Genomic DNA, 22,517 nt, shown 5'->3' with positions numbered 1-22,517 from the left:
AGGATAGCTTCCACTAATGCCAACCTAATCACTGCCAAATTACAACATACATGCCCCCCCACAAGGTTAGCTGGCTCTAATGGGCACATGCATCAAAGGAAATTGCATTCGCAAATGGAGCGAATCGCAAAATTCGGCCGTTTGCGGATGCAATTTCCATTTTTGGGATGCACTAACATTTTTGTATTTTGCGATTTCTTGAATTGCGATTGCATTTAAGGAATCTCAAATTGAGATTCCTTAAATGCAATGCATCAAACTTTTAAAATTTGCGAATTTGCCAATAAGGGGAGCAAATTACCATGAAGTTGACCTTCATGGTAATTTGCGAAAACTTTGAAAAATGCACTAAAGTGCATTTTTCAAAGTTCCAAATGTAATTCTAAACAGATTTCAGGGGTGCAATAGGGTGTCCTTTGGACACCCCTGCACCCTTGAAATTGCATTCTTAATTTGCGAATTTCTAATGGTGAATTGCAAATTAAGAATGTCTTTCCATTCATTCCTTTGGGCCTCTAGACCCATAGGAATATATGGGAAAGTATTCCTTATTTGCGATTCTCAATTAGAGAATCGAAATTAAGGAATTTTAAGAAATCGCTATTTTTATAGCGATTTCTTGAAGCATTGCAGTTTGCAATTCCTAAATTGTGATTCCTTATTTTTCGCAATTAAGGAATCGCAAAATGCAATATTGATGCATGAGCCTGTAACTTCCCTAACTCCCCCAGTTATGCTGCTAACAATGCTGCACGGATTCTACCCATGATCCTGTCCCCCAGCTCTACCCACAATCCCGTCCTGGCCAAACCGGCTGGCAAGTGTCACCTGTTGTCTGTCCCCGTCTCCCCTATCCCACTCATCTCTCCAAGTACGAAGTTCCATTTCCCAGAATTCCTTGACCCGGGGCCTACTCACTCTCCACCAGCACTTATTGTGCCTTCCTCCACTAACTATCCTCAACCGCTGGGTCCCCAGGACCTAGCCTCACATCCCCATATACACACCTCATTGGAAGACCGATTTAACGAGATTGCACTCTGCCTTCAACAACTTAAGGCTCATATTTGTAGCCTATCACACATCACTGAAGATCTATCAGTTGATTCCAGACTAAGCCGCTCGCTTTTTGACAAAACTACGCTCACACCCTTACTGCGGTTGTACCTGGCGCCGTACCCCCCTATCCTAGGTGAACCACATCCTATAGTTGGGCTTCTGCTCCGCACCCTAACAACCCCTCTCGCCCCCCCAGATGTAAATCCTTCCTGTCTGAGAGTGATATTTACTCTCTACTTCTGTCTTATGATCAGCCACTTCCTTCCACCCCTTCTAACTCACATCTAATTGAATCAATCCCCATTGATTCCTTCAGGGAACCTAAGCGAAATACAAGAACTTTAAACATGAACAACCTCACAATAGTCACCACCACGCTACCACATCAACTGACATCCCCGTTAGTCTCAAATGTGCGCTCCTAAACTGCAGATTGGCTGTTAAACACCCTGCAGATATTGCCGATCTCATCCTTGTCCAATATCTTGACCTTTTAATGCAGACGGAAACTTGGCTAAATGACTCCGCTGCTCATACCCTGGACCTTTCAATGCCTCCCAACTTTGATATCATTAGGTTGAATAGAACTAGTGGTCAAGGGGGAGGCATTGCATGCCTACATCGTAATAATCTAACAGTGAAAGTCATTCATGCTGACCTCCTGCAGTCTTGTGAATATCTATGCATTGAAGTGACTGGGAGCAGGAATCACACATGCAAACTGCATATGTTATACCACCCCTCTCTCCATAACCTTCCCTTCACAGAACAGATCATGGATATTATTTCATCTAACATGGATTTCCAGGGCACTCAGATCTTCCTGGTAGACTTCAATTTCCACTGGAATGATATGACTGAAGTGATTGTCAACAGCCTCAAATCCTTCCTACTTGACCTTAACATTTCCCAATTATGTGACAGCCCTACACATAACAAAGGAGCCACACTAGATCTGGTCATTGGTAAGCCCAATTCTCTCCTCCTGGAGTCGATCCTTCCATGTGACTGGACAGACCAGTACTGCATCACCTTCCTCGTCTTTGAATCGTTAAGAGCAAGCAGATCCCAACCTAAGAACCCAAAACAGTTAAAAATATGTTTAAGGAACATCAACCCGCAAGACCTTATGGCGCTCTGTGATAGCATCTTGCCACCCCCTTTGAACATGTTGGATGTCCATGAACAGTTGGCCCACTATCACCACCCAATGCTTAATGTACTTGACTCAGTAGCACCACTCCAGCTTAAACGAGTGTCCTCCAAATGCTGCAAACTGTGGTTTAATGATAGTCTTAATGCCGAAAAAAGAAATCTAAGATTTGCAGAAAGGAAATGGTGATCACATCCCTCCCTTGAACATCTCTGTCACTTGATATCCTTACGATGCACATATAATAAAAGCATCAGATGCTCAAAGGCTACCTTCTTCAGAACTCAACTAGATCAATCAAAAAAAGGTCCAAAAACTGTTCAAATTCATCAAATCCCAGGCTAACAATAATACTAACCTCTCCAATCCGGGTCAAGTAACACTCCTAAACTGCGAAGAATTTGCTGTTTTCCTCACTGATAAGTCTACTAAGATTGAGAGGGAATTAAGCTTGGCCCATGATCTCCTCCCGAGTTGTCCCCTGAACACTTTTCACCCTTCAGAGTTGACTAACACTGACCCTTCACAGCCCTTCCTCCCAAAAAACAATGCATCTTGGAGTCTGTTCCAAACCTTGGATTAACCCACTATACGCAAAATGTTGTTGACGTTGAAACCTTCTAATCACTATAACAACCCTTTGCCATCTAACCTGTTCCCATAAGTGAGATCATCCTTACTGACACTCTGGACGATGCAAGGTGCTAATCCTGATTGCCTTAAATCATGTCAAGTTACCCCGATCAAAAAGAAACCAAATACAGATCCCTCGGACCTTCTTAACTTCCGCCCACTCACCAACATCCCTACCTTAGCAAAACTCCTGGAGAAATGTGTGCTTGCCCAACTCTGTCATCACATCGACCACGTCCAGCTCCTGGACCAATGCCAATCTGGTTTTTGCCCAGGTCACAGTATGGAGTCAGCGCTAAAACATATCATGGATGACACATTAAGAATGCTGGATGACAATGAAGTGTGCCTATTGATCCTTGTTGACCTCTTCTAAGCATTTGATACTGTCAAACACGCTCACCTAATTGACCTCCTGGAACATAGGATGGGGCTATCTGGGCCAGTTTTAAACTGGTTCTCTTTGCTCCTTCACAACAGATCCCAAAGCATCAAGGTGAACCACTCATTATCACATCCTGCACCGGTCACCAAGGTTTAGCACTGTCCCCCACGCTCTTTAACCTCTTCATGGAAAATCTGACAGAATTTCTAAAATCATCCTGCATTCATTATCATATGTACACGGATGATACCCAACTATACCTGAAGATCGCCTCCCCTGAAGATATCCAGGCCCTCAATTCAGTCCTGCTGGAAACACAAAGCTGGTTGACAAGTAATCACTTGAAGTTAAATGTTCTTAAAACAGAGTTCTTACTGATTTCCCCACAACCAATCCCCGTCATGGAGCAATGGCTGAATCAGCTGACTGCTCCTAACTGTAGACCGCACCTTGTAGACTCAGCATCTTCTCTGGGTATCATTCTGGACAAAAGATTGAACATGCAGAAGCACATCAGTTCCCTCACCAAAGATGCTAAACTCCAACTTAGACTACTCAGAAAACTCAAACCCTTTCTCCCTGCTCATGACCTAAAGGTTGCAGTACAAGCATTAGTGATCTCAAAGCTGGACTATGGTAGCACAACACTTTGTGGCCTGCCTAGAGTGACGACGGCTCCTCTAAGGGGTTCCCTAAACTCTGTGGCTAGGCTCTTAATTGGCACAAAAAAATACCACCACATCTCTCCGGACTTCCGCGGCCTGAATCGGCTTCCATACGAAGGTCGGATACAGTTAAAAATTGCATGCATGGCTCATAAGACCATCCACTTCAAGACCCCACTGTACCTTGCTTGAACACTGGAGCTTTCCTGTCTTTCTAACTCCTCCAGAAGTGCCAGCACCCTTTAGCTAAAACCACAAAAATTCAAGAAAAAAAAGACCTATAATCGAACCTTCTCTGGAATGGCTCAGAGGATCTGGAACTCCATTCCACCGGAAGTCAGGGTGAACCCCTCCAATGTCTTCTTCAAAAAAGAAGTCAAAGGGCCCTTGATGAAGACATTTCTCCCTTAGCATGGCTCCTTCATTTGGTTCTGGGTCCATACCCGTTGAGTCTGGCCCAACCACCTGGTTCACGAGTTTCTTGGACAATTCTAGATTGTGACCTGTTACACTGCCAATTCTGTTGTGTCTGTTTTTTACCCCTTAGGATAATGTTTGTCTATAAGACTTTGAATTTGTTGCCATGTTTATTCCGTTTTGTTTGCTTATTACCTCATGATGCATAATCTGTAAAGCGCTCTGGTACCGTCGGTGGTCATGTTCGAGCTATATAAAACTTTCAAAATAAATAAATAAATGCCCCAAGCAATTCTTGCTTCTGTGGCATCCCATTGAGTGTACCAGCATCACTTTAAATTGGCTATGAATTCTACTTTTTCTTAATGAAATCTGTTGGACTTGGCCCTTTTTACCCAAACTTTTTCGCTTTTTGCCCCCCTTATTTGAAATGTCTCCCCCATGGTAATAAACCTGTATAGGCCATGTGTGGTGTGAGACACCTTGTTAATATGTAATGCCATGCAATGGTGTGAGCACTTGTCAATTTCCCCCTTGTAAAATGTACCCTGGTGAAATGTTGTGTTTTTAAAATGGATGCCCAGGCTATGTGTGTGCCACCTGACTGCAGGAGGTGAGCAGTCTAGTCGTCAGGTACCCAGTCACCCCTAGCTTTTGGAGGGAAAGCCTGGCACCCAGGGTACTCTACTCCCACCCCTGAGCCAGTTTAGGCCAGTTTTGCCAACATTCTAGTAGGTTCTGGCACTGCCTGGGAGGAGTGTATAAGTAAGGGGGATGTGCCACCATGCAGTGAGACAGAGCTGGGACAGGAATGCGAGGCGACCTGCTGCAAGGGAATACCGCCACATGGGACTGTGTGCTGGACCCTACACCCATCCAGAACCCCCCAACTGTCCCCAGGGCTTGTAAAGCCCCACTTCAGGAGTTCAAGGCTGCTGTGTGGGAGGAGGGCCACGCTGCAGTGGGGATGGTGAGAGCCTACCACCCTGCTTTGGTGACGCCCCCACTACCTGCTGACCTGGCCCAGTAATGCTGCAGCTCTGTCCCCAGGGCCCCTGAAGAAGGAGGGCCCACCTAGGTCCCTGCCACTATTGGGGACCTTGAACCACGCCAGCACTGCGCGAAACAAGCGCCCAGAAGGGGAGGAGTGCTGTGGACTGGAACCACCCCCAGGAGGTGAGGAGTGTGCCCCTGGGGCTGGCTGTGGAACTGTTTGCCCCCTTGCGATGTGTGCCTATCAAGCGCTACCCTTGTGAATCGGTGGCCCCCTTGGGAACGCTGGGCTGTGGGGAGCTGCCTGTGAAACGCTGTATGGGGAAGATTCTGCCCCCGAGGAACTGGTACTTGTTGGAGCGCTGTGGCCTGTGACTGTGGTGGCCCCGAGGTGCTGCTGGCCCTTTGAGCCCAAAGGCCCTGGAAGTTGTGTGGCCCGAAGAGAGGAGCTGAGTGCTGTAAAAAGCACTGTGGGTGCCTACCCCACTTGTTTGCGCTCTTTTTCTGAGGGAATAGCACTGCAGGAGCCTACCCTGCGTTTTGGCGCGCTGTTGGCAATCAAAATAAATAATGAAATGGAGCCTACCCGTTATCGCTGCCGATCTCACCGCCGCAGCCCGGGAGTATTGGCGCTGCCTCGTGCCGGTTGTAAGTTGCCGAAAATCACAGCCACGGCCCGGCGCTACTTCAGGAGACCCCTCGCTGCTGTGGGCATCGTCGCGGTGGCCCCCTGCACCAGGAGAGGGCCGTGCTAGTCCCTGGCCGCATCACATGGCTGGGGCGCCGGTGACGTCACCAGCCGCGCCCCCAGCCCGCCGCACCCGGATTGGCCCGTGCTGCCGTGCCCCCTGAAGGCACGCAAGGATTGGCTGCCGGCCGGGCAGCCAGAGGAAGGGAAGCCGACCGTAAGCCCCGGGTCCCCGTGAGGGAGGGGGACCCAGGTGAAGTTGAGGGGTGAAAGGCGCCGGTGCGGGGCCCCCGTAGTCTGAAGGGAGCCCCGTGGGAAGCGACCGGAGCAGGAGTCCACCCCGCTGGTCTGGGCCCGAGCGAACCAACGGAAGCCCCGGGTCCCTGTGAGGAAGAGGAGGGGCTTGGGTGAAGCTGGGAAGGAGAGCCCCGCGTGTGTCCCGCGCCTTCCCTCCGCCACAGGTGATTGGTCCTTGGCTCCGGAGGCTGGAGGAGGCCCGGGACTCAGAAGGAACCAGCGCGGGCACTCGGAGAATGAGCGAGTGCCCCGAGGAGAGCCCAAGGAGGTCGACGGAAGCCCCGGGTCCCTGTGGGAGGGAGAGGGACCTGGGTGAGGAGCTAAACTGTTGGCGGGGCTCCCACGAGGCAGAGGGAAGCCCTGCTGTGCCCACCAATACAGAGCGAGAGGGAGCGTGTATCGAGGCACGTGTCGTGCCTGCCCCTTCCCCGCCTTGCGTGGAGCCTCCGGACCGGCCCCCTCGACAAAGGGGAAGGCAGTGTGGTGAGAGCCCGGAGTCAAGGAGCCCGGTGAGTGGGGCCCAGCTGCTGGGTGGTTGGGGGCTTGAGTCCAGACACAGGGTCGGTGCTTGTCCCCCCTTCTCTTTGGAGACTGTTGTTGGGCCATGGTGGCCCCCGCAAGGCGGTCAAACTGGGCAAGTGCCCGCCTTAAGTACTGAGTGACCATCTGTTGTGGATATTTAGGCCTACCCGCCCGTGAAACGTTGCCTAACTTTTTGATGCGAAGGTTCCCCAAAAGGGTTGCCTCATTGGTAGGGGGGTAGAGGGGACCGCCACTGGGATCACGGGTTACCCGTAAGGTGCCCATGGAAGAGGTCATGCCTCACAAGCTACGCCTGATGTTTTATGCCCACAGGGTTATAGTGTCGGAAGCCTTGCTGTCTTATTACAGGTGTTCCTGGCCCATGAGATAGGGCCAAGCCTTATGGTAAAGCTGGGTGCTTAGGTTACTGCGCCCCCCTGCCCAGGATCAGTAGTGTCCTGTTGCCAATGTATACTGATGTTTCACGCCTGTTGGCTGAGCTGACGCTGATTCCATGCTAATGAGAAAGCCTTGATGTTTTATTACAGGTGTCCTGCCTCAGAGCTTAGGCCTAGGCCTGCTGTTCATGCTGAGAGCTCATGTTTTTACAGGGGTGATGCCAAAGTTATGATACCTGATGTGCGTTCATGCTTAATGTCCCACTCCAATTGATAACCTGGTTTTTATTTCAGCTCTGGACACCCATGGACTGACTTACCTTTTCCTTTTCCCATTTCTTTCTTGTAATCCATCCCCTCTGGAACCTGGCACCCGTTGGTGCGCTACTGTGACTACTGTGATTACTGGGTGTTACTCTTGCATATTTGGTACAATACAACAGTTATTCTTCTTTTATCCAAACTGGTGTCGTGCCTCTTTTGTGGTGTGCCTGGTGTGTCGTCTGTGGGTACTGCGGGGATACTTCACATGTCCATCCTACCCCTGTTGATTTGGCAACCCCATTCCTAACAAAATCTGTTTCCTTTTCTGAGAGCTGGTTTTAGGTGCCAAATTGAGCATTCCAGCTTTAACATCTAAGCAACGGAAACAAGTTATGTCACTTCACAAATTGCCCAAAAAACTGAAATTCCAAAATGTTTTAGAATTTCTCAAGCTCTGTTTTCTGTGGAAAGTGTACCCTAGTGCTGTCGGCACCTAGGGACACCTATCAAACCTGTAAAAAAAAATTTAAACAAGACACTAGGAGGAACCCAGGATGTGTTGACTTTTGTGGCTCCTACCAGGTTCTAATACCCAGAATCCCTTGCAAACCTCAAACATTGTCAAATATGACACATTTTCTTCACATTTCAGTGATGGAAAGTTTTGAAATATATGTGTTGATCCACAAAATTCCATGCACCCCACATTTCCCAAAGTCTCTCAATAAAAATGGGACCTCACTTGAGTGGGTAGGTATGGTGCCCAGAGCAGGATACAGCCCAAAAATGAACGTGGATACATCACGTATTTCCAGTAAATAATGACCCTTTTTTTGCTATGTGCCTAGCTGTGAATCTTTAAGCCTAAGTCAGCCAGCACCTAGGGAAACTGAGCAAACCTTTATATTTTTGAAAACTAGCCACCCAAGGAAATCCAATATGGGGTGACTTGTGTGACTCTCACTAGGTTCTGTTCCCCAGAATCAATTGCAAACCTCAAACTTTGAAAAAGAAACACTCTTTTCTCACATTTCTGTGATAGAAAGTTCTGGAATCGGCATGGAACCATTAAACTTCCACACACCCCACATTCTCAAAGTCTCCCGATAAAATTGGTATCTCACTTGTGTGAGTAGGTCTAGAGGCCGTGGTAGGAAACGGGCCAAAATTCAACATATACGTATCAGATTTTTACACTGAAAACCAACCCTTTTTTGCAATGTGCCTAGCTGTGGATTATGAACCATAGTTCAGCCGGCACCTAGAGAAAACTAGCAAACCTTTACATTTTTAAAATCTTGACACCCAGGAGAATCGCGGTTGGGGTGACGTACGTGGCTTTCAGCAGTTTCAGTTACTCAAAATTCCTTACAAACCTAAAACTTTGTGAAAAAAACACATTTTCCTCACATTCCTGTGATAGAAAGTTCTGGAATCTGCATGGATCCACAAACGTACACCCACCCAGCATTTCCGAATGTCTCTCAATATTAGTGATACCTCAGTTGAATGGGTAGGCCTAGTGCCCACAACAAGAAACGCCCCAAAACACAATGTGGACACATCACATTTTTCCAGTGAAAACTGACTCATTTTTTGCAATGTGCCTGGCTGTGGATTTTGTACCCTAGCACTGCCGGCACCTAGGGAAACCAATCAAACCAATAAATTTGTTAAGACTAGACTCACATGGGAATCCAGGATGGGTCGACTTGTGTGATTTCCACTGGGTTCTGTTACCCAGAATCCTGTGCAAACCTCAAACTTTGTCAAAAATACCACATTTTCCTCATATTTCTGTGATGGAGAGTTCTAGAATCTGCATGGATAAACAAACTTCCAAGCCCCCACTTATTCCCCACATTCTCTCAATAAAAATGGTACCTCACTTGTGTAGATAGACCTAGTGCCCGTGGCAGGAAATGGCCCTAAAACTACATGGACACATCACATTTTTCCACTTAAAATTGAAACATTTTTTAAAATCTGCCTTGCAGTGGTCTTTGTACCCTAGTGCTGCGGCACCTGGGGGAAACCTAGCAAACCTATATATTTTTGCCAACTAGACACCCAGGGGAATCCATGATGGGCTGACTTGTGTCACTCTCACCAGATTATGTTACAATGAAACCCTTGCAAACCTCAAACTATGTCACAAAATAACACACTTTCCTCACATTACTATGATGGAACGTTCTGTAATCTGCGTGCATCCTCAAATTTTCACCCACCTGCATTTCCCAAAGTATCTAAAAAAAATGGCAACTCACTTTCGTTGGTGGGCTACGTGCCCACGGCAGGGAGTGCCAAAACATATTGTGGAGACATCAAAATGACCTCTCACAAAACGCCCTGGTTTTACAAGGGGGGCCACTGCCACCAGGGTCTTTTTACACAGGCTTGGTGGCTATTTAGGGAAACTTACCAAACTCAGACATGTCTGAAAACTAAATACCCGGAGGAGTCCAGGGAGGTATGGCTTGTATCGATCTCCCAACATTTTCCTACCCAGAATCTACTGCAAACCTCGAATTTAGCTGAAAAAAATCAAATTTTCTTCAAATTTATGGTATGAAAAGTTCCGGCTCTGCGTACATTCACAAACATTCACACACCCGGCATTCCCCAAAGTCTCCAAATAAAAATGGTACCTCACTTGTGTAGGTGGGCTAAGTGCCTGTAGCAGGGAAGGGCCCAAAGCTTATTGTGGAGACATCAAAGTAACCTATCACAAAACAACCTGGTTTTGCAAGGGGGATCACCTGGGTTTTTGTCCCTTGGTTCGCGGACTATCTAGAGAAACCTACCAAACCCAGAAATTTCTGAAAACTACGGCTTGGCAGTTTGGGCTGGACTGTTCCCATGAGGCACAGGGTAAAGACTGATTTGCATATGGCCATGTCTGAACTGGGGTGGTATGGAGAGCAAAATAACGATGGATTAAACCCAGATCTGTGACTGGGGGCGAATGTTTTGCCATTGTGCAACATTCCGTCCATCAATTGTTGTTTTCGCATTTGTCAATCCGAGTGGGACGGGTATGCTCAGACGTGAGTCCCGTGCTCTCCATGCCACTGGAATCAAGCTATCCTGGCTGATGACGGCTGATAGCCAGAAACCGGTCCTAGGATGCTTGATTCCGGTCCAGGGAATATATGGCTTGGCAGTTCGGGCTGGACTGTTCCCATCAGGCACAGGGTCAAGACTGATTTGCGTATGGCCATGTCTGTGTGTTGAGCAAAATAACGATGGATTAAATCCAGATCTGTGACTGGGGGTGAATGTTTTGCCATTGTGCAACATTCCGTCCATCAATTGTTGTTTTCGCAAAATACAGAGCAGCACCTAAAGTTGCTGACCTTTGTTGCAGCAATGGGAAAGGCAAAAACAGTCCTAGATATTTCAAGCACCATAGTGAAAATGAGTGTGTGTTGCTTGAAGCATTTTTCTTTGTACTGGAAGGGGATTGCTCCAGCAGAAAATCATGCTTTAATACTTTTCCCTCTTTGTATTTGTGCTGTACTTTCCAGCACACAAGCAAAGTTTGAAAAGTATTGAGAAAAGTAAACTTTTCTCATACCTTACACCTACCTTAAGAGGCATACGTTTCTATCTCAAAACATAGTCTACCACTGTAAGTAGATAGGTATTTGCTGGTTGATTGATAATGTATATGTACCATCCATTTGAATTACCTTAATAGAAAGTACCTTTATACAGCTAATCTGCAATACTTTAGACACATTTCACACACAAATAAGGAATACATGGTGGTCTTGGTCATCAAATACTAGGAGCAAGCCGAACATGCAGGCAGCAAAATCTGTGCTCATCAAAAGCAAAAAACACTTTAAGTAGCTGTTTCTGAAATTAAAAAGAAAATATATGGAAAGAGAGTTATCAAAACATGAAGAATAAAAGTACCAACAATGTTGCAAGCTAAAGTTTTTGAAAAAAAAACTGTTTCACATAATGTTTGGACAATTCTTCTAACCACTTTGTTTCTTCATCTCTTTTGTAGGTAGGCATCGATGTCACAGGTGTAGTGGGTGCGGTCACAGATCTTGCCTGCGCACTAAGGAAACGAGTAAGATTGATTTGTATTTGCTTTTATTTACTTAGCCTCTAACCTGATTTGAAATGGTGCCTCAGATCATAATGATTAGAAATCAAGCATGAGAGGGATAATACAATTAATGAATGGCCTGTATACATATGTATGTGTTTTATACTTTCAACAAAAGAAGGGGGTGATTTGGGATTGCACAGGTAGCTGACCCACCCACCTCCTCTCCCCCGGTAGAGAGTGCCCTTCATGCCACCATGTTGCTGGAGATCTCTTCAAATAAATTGCTTCTGCTAATATGATGGAAGTAATTTTGCAAGGCTGAATCTGGACGACTGACATATTTTGCCAAATTCTCAGCAATTTGTTTCTGCAGAAATAAACCCAGCACATGCTTTTATTTCTGCAAAATAACAAAACAATGGGCCTGATGTACAAAGGACTTTCTCCCTATTAGATTGTTATAGTTGATTTCTGTGCCCACATCAACTATATTTAGCCAGGCCATAGCAATCACTCTAATTTATGCTAATGGCAGGACTTGTCCTGTTAAATCTGAAGCAGCTCCTTGTACAGCTGTGTTTTGCCATGACATTCTGCTTGAGGTGCTCTGTACCCTTTGACTTTCCCTGCTTTACCCCACTGTCCAAACTTTTGCCAGTTATCATTATTTCCTTTTTCACTTTTAAAATACAAGTCAACAGTCCCTCTTTGAATCTTGTAGTGAGTGCGTTGACAACATAGAAAAACAAACTCTGTTTTTTCTGAGCACTCTGTCTTAAATCTTGTAATCACATCTGCAAAACTATTAACTGTAGTACCTGGGTCCTGTTCTGCAGCTCCTCCTGTTATCAACTCTTCATTTTCCCTAGCGTCCGGGGACCTAGTACCAAAGAAACAAAATGGACATTGTCACAAACTTTTTACACCTCTCCCACATTACCATGCAAAAGTGCCCTATTCAATTCTCGTAAACCTAAAGCAGGAGTTTTAGTACAGCCTCCTAACACAAGTTTGCATTATTGAGTGGTGTACAGCTATCATCCTGAAATGATAAAAGGTGCTTTGGCACAATTTCTTTGATAAACAAGCTAGAGAATGTCCCTGTAAATTTGTACGCTTTATGACCTTGCAAGGATCCAATACTTGTAAAGTATGTATTTTGTGTTTGAAACTTCACCTTGGAAAGACATAGAAATATTCTTAATATATCAATGGATTGCTGTCAAATACTACAAACAGTACTACAATTCCATTTGTATATAGGGGTCTGATTGTGCCATCCCTGTACCTCTTCTGCAATAACTTGTGTTACATTTCTAGGTACTATCACCTATTTTCCTATAGGAGTGACATTCTTCATTTCATAACATTGTCCTCTTTTATCAATATCATGAAATTATGTGCTATCCTGGAGGTAGCTTTCTCCATCAAAGAAATAATCTATACTGGAAGTATGTACCCATTCTCCACTAAAAACTGTACAAAAGTTACTTCCATTCACTAATCTTTTCTCCTGGTTGTGTCTCTTCATGCACAACACCATTTTGACAAGTCTTCATTCAATTTATAATCCAAATGAAAAGCTCCCTTTTCAAAGCAAAGGCCATATCAACTACTCCCTCAAACCTTTCTTTCTGCTTCAAAGCCTCTCTCCTTCTTCTGAACGTCTTCATATTTCTCAGTAGATTTACAACCACTCTAATACAAAACATCCTGGTTCTTATTTCCTTAAACTGATTTAGTCTCCTGGTTAAGGTGTGTCCACCTTTGTTACATTATTCCCTGTTCTTGCACCTTACAATTTTTCCACTCTTATTCTTTCTCATAGTTTGGTTTTTATTTTCATTATTTTGTAATCTTTCTAAATGGCTATGTACATTTTAAAGAAAGTACTTTGTTCTCCGACTAGTAGATCTTTTTTCTTTCACCACTTCTTCTAAATTTTTCCCCTTTTGTGTCTCGGTTCTGCATAGATACTGTGGTTGCGTGTGTTGCTTTTTCCTCCAAGCTTTTGTAGCTATTCTAACTGTTGTAGTTATGTAGATATTGTTCTGTAAAAAAAAAGTATATTTAGATTTTTATTCTAGCCAACATACCAACTACTTTACTCCTGACTTACACATAATACAAAAACAGTTTTTATGTTATCCTGCAGTTTTAAATATGCAGTTAACCTAGCTATGTAACTCAAATACACTTACTTCAATATAGCAAACACAAACAAAAACACAAAAATGTAGGGGTAATGTACAAGAACAGCCGATAACTAAAGGTAACGATGGTTAGCAGCAGTTTTCTTAACACTGCCTGTCACCAAAAACTATCAAATTGTTAGCAATGTATTTACAATACGTTGCTACATGGAGATAGTTTCAGGTTGCCAAGGTGAAAACTGCTGCTATCACTAGTGTGAAGGCGATACAAATTCTGATGTTAGCAGGTGAAAACTGACGAAAGGCCCATTAGCGGCAAAAAAATTCACGGTAGTCAGCCCAATGTGACTTTTTTTTTCCTCTAGAGGCAAAAATAGCCCATAAGTCCACCTCCAATGAAAAATAGAAAACAATACTAATGGAATGCAGAATGGACCAGCCAGGACCAAGTGCAGCACAGATGAACAAACCCCCGAAGCCCAGGATCACAAGCCTAAGTCCCAGGGGAAGAGGAAATTCAGGGCTACAATCATGGAAAAAGGTTCATCTCTGGGAAAAACAGTGATGCATTACATATTATTGTGCACTCCTTGCAACACCATAGCATCTAAAAGCTTGAAAGGCCAGTCAGTCCTGGGGGCCCAGGGGCCTCGCTGGGCCTGCGGATGGACCTGGAGTAGGCTGCAGAGGTGCTTTGGAGTTGCTGGGCCATGGCGGTAGACATTGAGGCCACAGCAATCACCCTTACCTGGTGGTGAAGTCTACCAGATCTGATGAAGACACATTGCTGACCTTTGGGAGAAGACTGCCTGGTGCCCCTTGGAGCTGTGATTGATAGGGTGCTACTATACACCAACATAGGGAGGACTGCATCTCATACCACAGGCCACCACTACACTGGGGTGCACAGAGGAGATTACCATTGGTGGCCTGTGACTCTCTGCAACACAGGCCAGAGTATGTTGTACTTGCCGGATGCTGTGGAGGGTGAGGCCACTGAGTTGCTTAGAAATTGTGTGGCGGGATCGCTGCAACTTCACACCTAATGGGGCCCTCTTGCATCATCTGCATCAGGAGGTTCCCCTATGGACTTGGAGGTGACTGCTATACCCAGGGTTGTGAAATCCTACCTGGCTGAGGCTCCTGCTGGCTGAGTCCTGCTGGCTGTTGGAGAGAGTGCAGAAGATTGTGCCACAGTGTCAAAGTCCAGATGAGGAGAAGGTGGGACATGGAGCTGAGGATGCCCCGATCGAATCGGGCCCAGGCCTAGCATCTGTCAGTGACGCACCCCCTGTGGTGGATCCTCCGCTGTGGCAGAAGAGCATCACCCCACTGCTTTCAAGCAGTGCAAGAAGAGGAAACATAACATGATGACAAGTTCCTGATGCACTCATGCTATATTTCCTTTGCATGCGGGAGGGTGGGTGGGGCTGCTCTACTCATGGAGCAGGGCAGCCGCGGGCCGTGGAGGGAGTTACGGTGGGGCAGGGAGGCGGGGAGGGGGCGGGGCAGGGTGGAGAGGGCTAAACACCGGCACCTGGATAATTACAGGTAAGTAAACAATTTAAATAATAAAACGAATTTCGTAGCGCGCACTGCATCGCAAAATGCGATGCAGTGCGCACTACGAAATTCGTTTTATTAATCAAATTGTTTACTTACCTTGTAATTATCCAGGTGCCGGTTTTTAGCCCTCTCCACCCTGCCCCGCCCCCTCCCCGCCTCCCTGCCCCACCGTAACTCCCTCCACGGCCCGCGGCTGGAGCAGGGCAAGGGCGGAGTGGTATGCCCACTCAAGTGCCCAATGCCTGTTTGCTTGGCCCTCTCAGGCCACCCAAAGCAGTCATGCACACTTCCCTGTTTGCAATGCAGGCTGCATTACCGCCTGCATGGAGTACATTCCCACCCCTCCAGCCCCTGGCTAAACGCCCTTTGCCATAGTCATTAATAATAATCGTAATACTGTATTGCAGCATTGTTGTTGGCTTAGGAGAGGGAGACTGGCTGCCTGCCTGCTCCCTATTCCTGGAAGCAGACTCAGGAGCACAGAAGATGCAGGACCCAGCCTCGAGGTAAGAATTATTAAAAAACATATTTACAATGCCCGCTCCCACCCACATCCCCACCCCCTCCAGTGTCCTCTCCTGTGTTTCACACCTCCCAGCGGTCCAGTCCCACGTAGCACTACTGAAAGGCGGCCGCTGCGCCGCCATGGGCAGCAGGTGTTCCATGGGTGCACCAAAGGCAAGCCCGTCAGCGTTCATCCACCCCAGGACTGCACCCAGCACCAAGGACCCTTCCTCTCTGACACTCCACTGCTACGACACTAACACCCCTGGACACCACACTACCTGCCATCTAGCAACACTCTTGAATTCTCTTGCACCCTGCTCCTATCAAAACTGCAAATTCACCTCTGCCACATCAGTACACCAGCGCCTATCACCACCCATCCATCCAACAACACAGCTGAGTGGCTCAACTGCATCCTTCTTTAGGTGTTGTCCCTCCAAAAACACGCCACAGAAATCTAGGACCAACTCGATGCCACCTCTTCAGACATCTCCTTCTTCACAGATACGAGGACCAACCTCAGCTCTGGAATGGACAACGCCATCATCATCATCCATAACGGCTACAAATTCACCTGCATGGACCACAACGAGCACCCAGGAGTAGCCATTGCAATTGTCTACAAAAGCACACTCTGACCGACCATATTGTGGATATGTCACAAAATCACAAAAAAAGCAGACAGTCAATGGCCACCACCACTTCCAAAAATGATAACTAAATATATATATGTAAATATCAAACATTTGGCATATGACCGAGGAGTGGGTTAAAGAACGGGAAGAGGCAGCTCTGGACATTTTTAATGATGCAGACACAACCGCATCAGCCGCAACTAGATCAACAACCCAGAATTCTGACCCTGCACAGGATGATGTGAAGAAATTAACAATGGAACTAGAGAAACTGCGCATAAGGGAAGTCTACAAATGGTGGGAGGGCAAATCACTGAAAACGTATCTGGTTGTGGTGCGATTGCCTAGAGGACTCAGGAACCTGGTAGCCCCCACATATGAAAACCCAGACCGGGCAATGTTACAAGACTGGGCAGACAACAGCGCGCAGTTGTCGCAAAATATGTTGAATATCCTAATCAAATATGCGGCCAGTGACAGAGAAAAAATCTTACAGAGAATAGCGGAAATTTGCAAGGAACTAGAATCACGATAAAACCAGGAAGAGATACAAAAAGCCATGAAAGAAATTCCAGCAAAGGTAAAAAAAATATGAAGATTGAATAAAAGAGAGAAAAGCGATAAAATTTCAAAGAGACAGAAGTGATTACCTAATGGAAGAATATTTACTTTTTCAAAGAAATTTGACAACATAAGACGCCAACAATTGTCAGCAACGGCGAGCAATCCAACTATAAATGTGGAACAGAGCAAAACAGAATGGAGCTCTGAGTTAGAATCAGACGTAGAAAGCAATGCAAGTGGCAACAAGAAAGGCCCAGTGCCCACCCCAGTGCAGGAGTTTGCTTTTTTACGCATGGAGCATATGATGACCCTGCGCCCATGACCGCCGCACCAGGAGTGGGTAAAAGGAAAACAACAGAATCAAAAACAAAAAGCAGATGCAGAAAAAACAGACGCTGTGGAAAAAACAGTACAAAAACAAACAAAGGGACAATACAGATGACACAAACGCCGATAAACCAAAGCATTGACTTTGACAACACAGTAATCAATCTGACCAACATGGAATTAACGTCAAAAGAAAGAGACATTTTATCGCTTGGACTTACATATTGCACACAAACTAACTTTGACTACGCACAAACAAGGATCGACCTGTTCCAATTTGTGCGCAAACTGAAATTGCAAAAATATTTTATCAACACAGACAAAAGGAGTATACAAACACCATTAGGTATGGAAAAATTTGGGGCATAGACCACAGCTGACATGGGGTTACTAAGAGACATAACAGCTTTGGAACAAGAGGATCTAATAAGCCAAATCTCTCCGAGTGAGGCAGCGGCTAGATCGGAATTGGACATATACCAAACCATACGCACACCATTCAAGCCCAAATCGTTTTTCATGCCTATGTTACCAAAGGATGGCCTGGATGTTTTCGCTGACAATGTAATTAATGACTTACAAACACTGTCACTCCTGAGCACCAGGGAGTTTACCACTCACAACCATAACCAAAGTATTGAGTATAACAACCTAATTAAAAAATTCAAGCACGACCAGACATCGTGGTGAGGTGGTCAGACAAAGGTGACAACATAGTCCTGTGGCCACTCACCATGTACAATGGCGAGGCACTCTTACAACTAAAGGACCAGGAATGCTATAATAGAATCAGCCCAACACATATTGTGGGGATTGAAGAGAAATATCACAATGAACTATATCGCTGGAAAGGAATTGGGCTTATCAGCAAGCCAGAATTTAACTTTCTCAAAAACAACGATCCCAGAACCCCCCAACTATACATGATACCTAAGGTGCACAAGAACGCAGAACAGCCTCCAGGGAGACCAATATTTCGGCCATAGAGAGCTTATTCAAAAATACGAGTATTTTCATTGACCACTTATTACAACCACTAGTGCGTGAATTACCTACCTTCATAAGAGACACTGGGGACTTATTTTTGCAAAATGCATGATTTTGATTGAAGTTAAGAATATTTGTTCATGGCACTTGATGTGCAATCTTTGTACATCAGTATCAGGCATAATGATGGGCTAAGGGCTTTGCAACACTATTTAGGCAGAAGACCGATATCCTTACACCAACACACCTGTATGTTGTTAGAGATGACCGAATGGTGTCTTAAGAATAACACATTTATTTTCAACAGGCTACATTATAAACAAACACAAGGTTGAGCCATGGGTACTTGCTTCTCCCCCAGCTATGCTAATTTGCATATGGGCTGGTGGGAGGAGCAGGTATTGGGGGTTAAACATCAACGGCAAATGACAGACAATGTGGCTGTATACAAAAGGTTCATAGAGTATATTTTTATACTTTGGAAAGGGTCAAGTGAGAGTGCGAAAATCTTTACATCAGAGATTAATGAGAACTGCTTGAACCTTAGTTTCACATGCACCACAAGTACTACATCAATTCAATTTCTAGACTTAGAACTCTTCATAGCAGACATTAAAATTCTGACACAGACATACAGGAAGCCCACAGCTGGGAATGCATTACTACATGCCCAGAGTTTTCATCCAACTAAACTCAAGGAGTTGATACCATATGCAGAGTGGCTCAGAATGACGTGTAATTGTAGCATAAAGAAAGATCTAAAAGATGCGAAGGAAAACCTCTTTTCGAGATTAAGAAATAAGGGTTATAGCAAGGGGACACTGGACAAAGCAGAGAGAAAATGTGGGGAAAAGAACAGGAAAGATCTCCTGTTTCCAGAACAGAATAGTCAAATTAACACCAAGGACAAAACCACACAAAACACCCGAGACTCATTAAAGGCTACAACACGTACCATGCCAACCTGCGTAAGATTTTAAACAGGCACTGGCCTCTGGTACACAATGACCCAAGTCTAGGTCCTCTCTGCGACAAATCAACTTCAGTCACTTTTAGAAAGGCCAAATCTATGAGGAGCCAGCTAGTTTGTAATGCCCCAACAAACACTAAAGGAACCACTTGGCTTCAGGCCCAAACGGGATTTAGAAAGTGCACCAAATGCAAAGCCTGCAAGCATGGGTTTACCATCAACTCTGTAAAGCTACCTTTCAGACAAACACCCTACACAATCAGAGGGAGCTTCTCATGCAAGACTGAATACTCAGTCAACGTGCTTGTGGAAAAAGATATGTGGGCAGCACCATCCATCAGGCACCTGTGAGAATACTGCAACACCTTAGGGCAATTGCCAACGACGACCAGGCATACCCTGTGGCCAGACACATAAACTCGCACCATGCAAGGAACTCACAGGACTTAACGTATTTTGTGATTGACAGCATACCCAAGAACATCAGGGGTGGGAATCGGCAACTGGCATTGAGACGCCTTGAGTCAAGATACATAATCCTGCTTGACTCAAAGATTCCTAATGGGTTAAATGCAGATGAGGTGCTTAATGTGCACCTCTAGTCCAGAGCGGCTTGGCCCGGTTTTCTTTAACTACTTCGTAAACATCTGAAACTCACCTACTTTAATTTTAGAACTGTTATGCTAAATAGACCCTAAACATGGGATAGGGTTATAGCTACTTCCACTGGGAGAAGATTAAACTCACATCAACTTGGATTAAGAGATTAGCGACGCCGCCACACAGGGCGTGGTATATATCACCCATTTTACATGGCAACACTCATTGTCATGCTAAACACAACATATTCATGGGATAGGGTGATCGCTGTGCCCACTGGGAGAGGATCTAACTCACTAAACCAGGGTTGTGAGAATAGCGAAATAGGGCGTTTACCAAATGATTACGCTGACTGAGATAATGTTGTGAATTGCCATTATTTCACAATATTTCATATTATTTCACATTATTTCGCATTGTTTTTAAATTCAAATTTAATATAATTTGTGAACATGAGTTGTATTTTAATCAAATATTGTTTATCGCAGAGTGGGCAAATTTGAATGAAACATTTAGTCTAAACCATGTACAATGCGTAAAAGGCACTCCATAGAAGTGGAGTTTGCATGGAGGTTAATTGTACACAGAACTCTTCTATGTTGTTTGAAGTGTCATGACAGGGTTGTCATTACAACCTGAACCAGTTGTAACCTGTCAAAATTTCTAAGTACATAATACTGATTGAGGTGGAAACCAGATGTAGTGAGCAAGTCGGTTGGATACCGCCAAAAAGTGTCTGGGCTGTAAAGCAGAATAAATGAATCTTACTTTGGATTGATTCACGGTGTCAGCTCCTTCTTTGCAACAAAAGTTTGGACTGGTACTTGATATATATAAATATATATATATACATATATATATACATATATATATATATATATATCTTGGCATGGAGGTTGGCAATGTTTAAGGGGACTCAAGGAAGCCCTGGGATTGAACACCCATCAAGATTTTAATATCGCCGTCATCCCCCATTGTCCTGCACAATACTAAATATATATATATATATATATATATATATATATATATATATATATATATATATGTATATATATATATATATATATATATATATATATACATATATATATATATATATATATATATATATGTGGGATCAATCAAAATTCTGTCCCACCCCCCATTTTGAACTGTCCTGCAACATGCCCATAGGTGAGAGCTCGCTCCTCCCGAAGTCATGTGCTTGTGCACTTCGTCGCTGCTCAATCAAAACTGCAAGTCCCAGAGTTCTTTGTACTAGGTGAGTATTCCACCGGGATTCGGTAATTGCTGTGTGTTGTTAGGTATTGTGCAGGACAATGGGGGATGACGGCGATATTAAAATCTTGATGGGTGTTCAATCCCACGGCTTCCTTGAGTCCCCTTAAACATTGCCAACCTCCATGCCAAGAGGTCACCGGGCAGGGGCAGGTAAAGTAATGTACCCACACCCTCCGTAGAGTCACAGACTGCACTGCATCCACCCTTGCTTGCCTTGTCATGTGAGGTGGGCCTGAGCTCGTCCGATACCTCAGACGCCCAATAAACCTTCTCAGATGTGAATCCGTGATGCTCAGGCCGACTTGTGGAGCGGGGCTTCTGTAGACGCGTCTCTGGTTGACGCGTGCAATATCCAAAACAACTCCCCCTAGCTGAAGAAGCAGAAAGCAGAAGCCACACAGGGGAAATTCAAGTGGAAGCGTTTACTGAAATAATGCATTTCGGCCATCCCACACACACATATATATATATATATATATATTCACTGAAAAAACCATAGGTTATAGACCATATATAGTTAGGAATTAGCATTTACTAAACCTTGAAAATTCACTGAAAAAACCATAGGTTATAGACCATATATAGTTAGGAATTAGCATTTAAAAAACCTTATTTTACTCACACAAAACCATTGAAATTCCATATATAGTTAGTTGCACTAACTATATATCGCGCACCCGCAATCCACTGCTGATCATGTCACATATTACATCATTCATGACATGGTCAGTGACATCACTGATGACATCACTGATGACATCTCAAATGACATCACTGATGACATCACTGATGACAACATCCAGTGACTATGTTTCTGTAAAGTTAAAATATGTCTTACATATTGAAGAATGAGTGGATGTATAAGTGTCTGGATGAAGGATTTAGTAGGTGCATGCCTGACTGTATGAGTGAGTGATTAAATGTGTCTCACTGAGTGCATGGGTTAGTGACTAAACTGTCTTAATTTGTGCATCATTATGTCTGTTGTTCTGTAAACTGCTGCATGTGTTGATCAGTAGCTATATGAGTAACTATATGGGTTATTGATTGGTTGCCCAAGTATTTGTATGGGAGACTGAGTGTGTGTGTGGGTGGCTGGGAGGTGTAGGACTCTGTGCATAGATGTGTGAGCAGTTGATTCACTAGATGTATGGGTTCAAAAGTGCATGTGGAAACAGCTGTATGGGCGGTTGACTGTGTGCATGAGTGTATTGGTGAGTGAATGGATATCTCAGTGCTGCATGTCAAAGTAAGTACATATGTAAAACACAGTACATGTGAGAGTTGACATATATAAATAACTGTGCATAAGAGCCAGTGAATGTGTGAGTGGCTGTATGGATCACTGTGAACTTGTATCAGGGATTGTATAATAGAGTAAATA

The 22,517-nt window shown here is 44.8% G+C and overlaps 1 protein-coding gene across 1 annotated transcript in view; it reads left to right on the top strand.

Annotated features, from left to right (window-relative positions):
- The window catches only part of LOC144769211 (uncharacterized), a 279,582-nt gene that overhangs the window by 16,557 nt on the left and 240,508 nt on the right, over window positions 1-22,517 (top strand). The window contains exon 3 of the mRNA XM_078653237.1: window positions 11,496-11,561. Within this exon, the coding sequence (XP_078509363.1) occupies window positions 11,496-11,561 (66 nt within the window). The remainder of the gene's footprint in view (window positions 1-11,495; window positions 11,562-22,517) is intronic.

The sequence above is a fragment of the Lissotriton helveticus genome, chromosome 7 (assembly GCF_964261635.1).
Source record: "Lissotriton helveticus chromosome 7, aLisHel1.1, whole genome shotgun sequence".
In the NCBI taxonomy this organism is placed as follows: Eukaryota; Metazoa; Chordata; class Amphibia; order Caudata; family Salamandridae; genus Lissotriton; species Lissotriton helveticus.
This window is presented reverse-complemented; position numbering and strand designations above follow the sequence as displayed.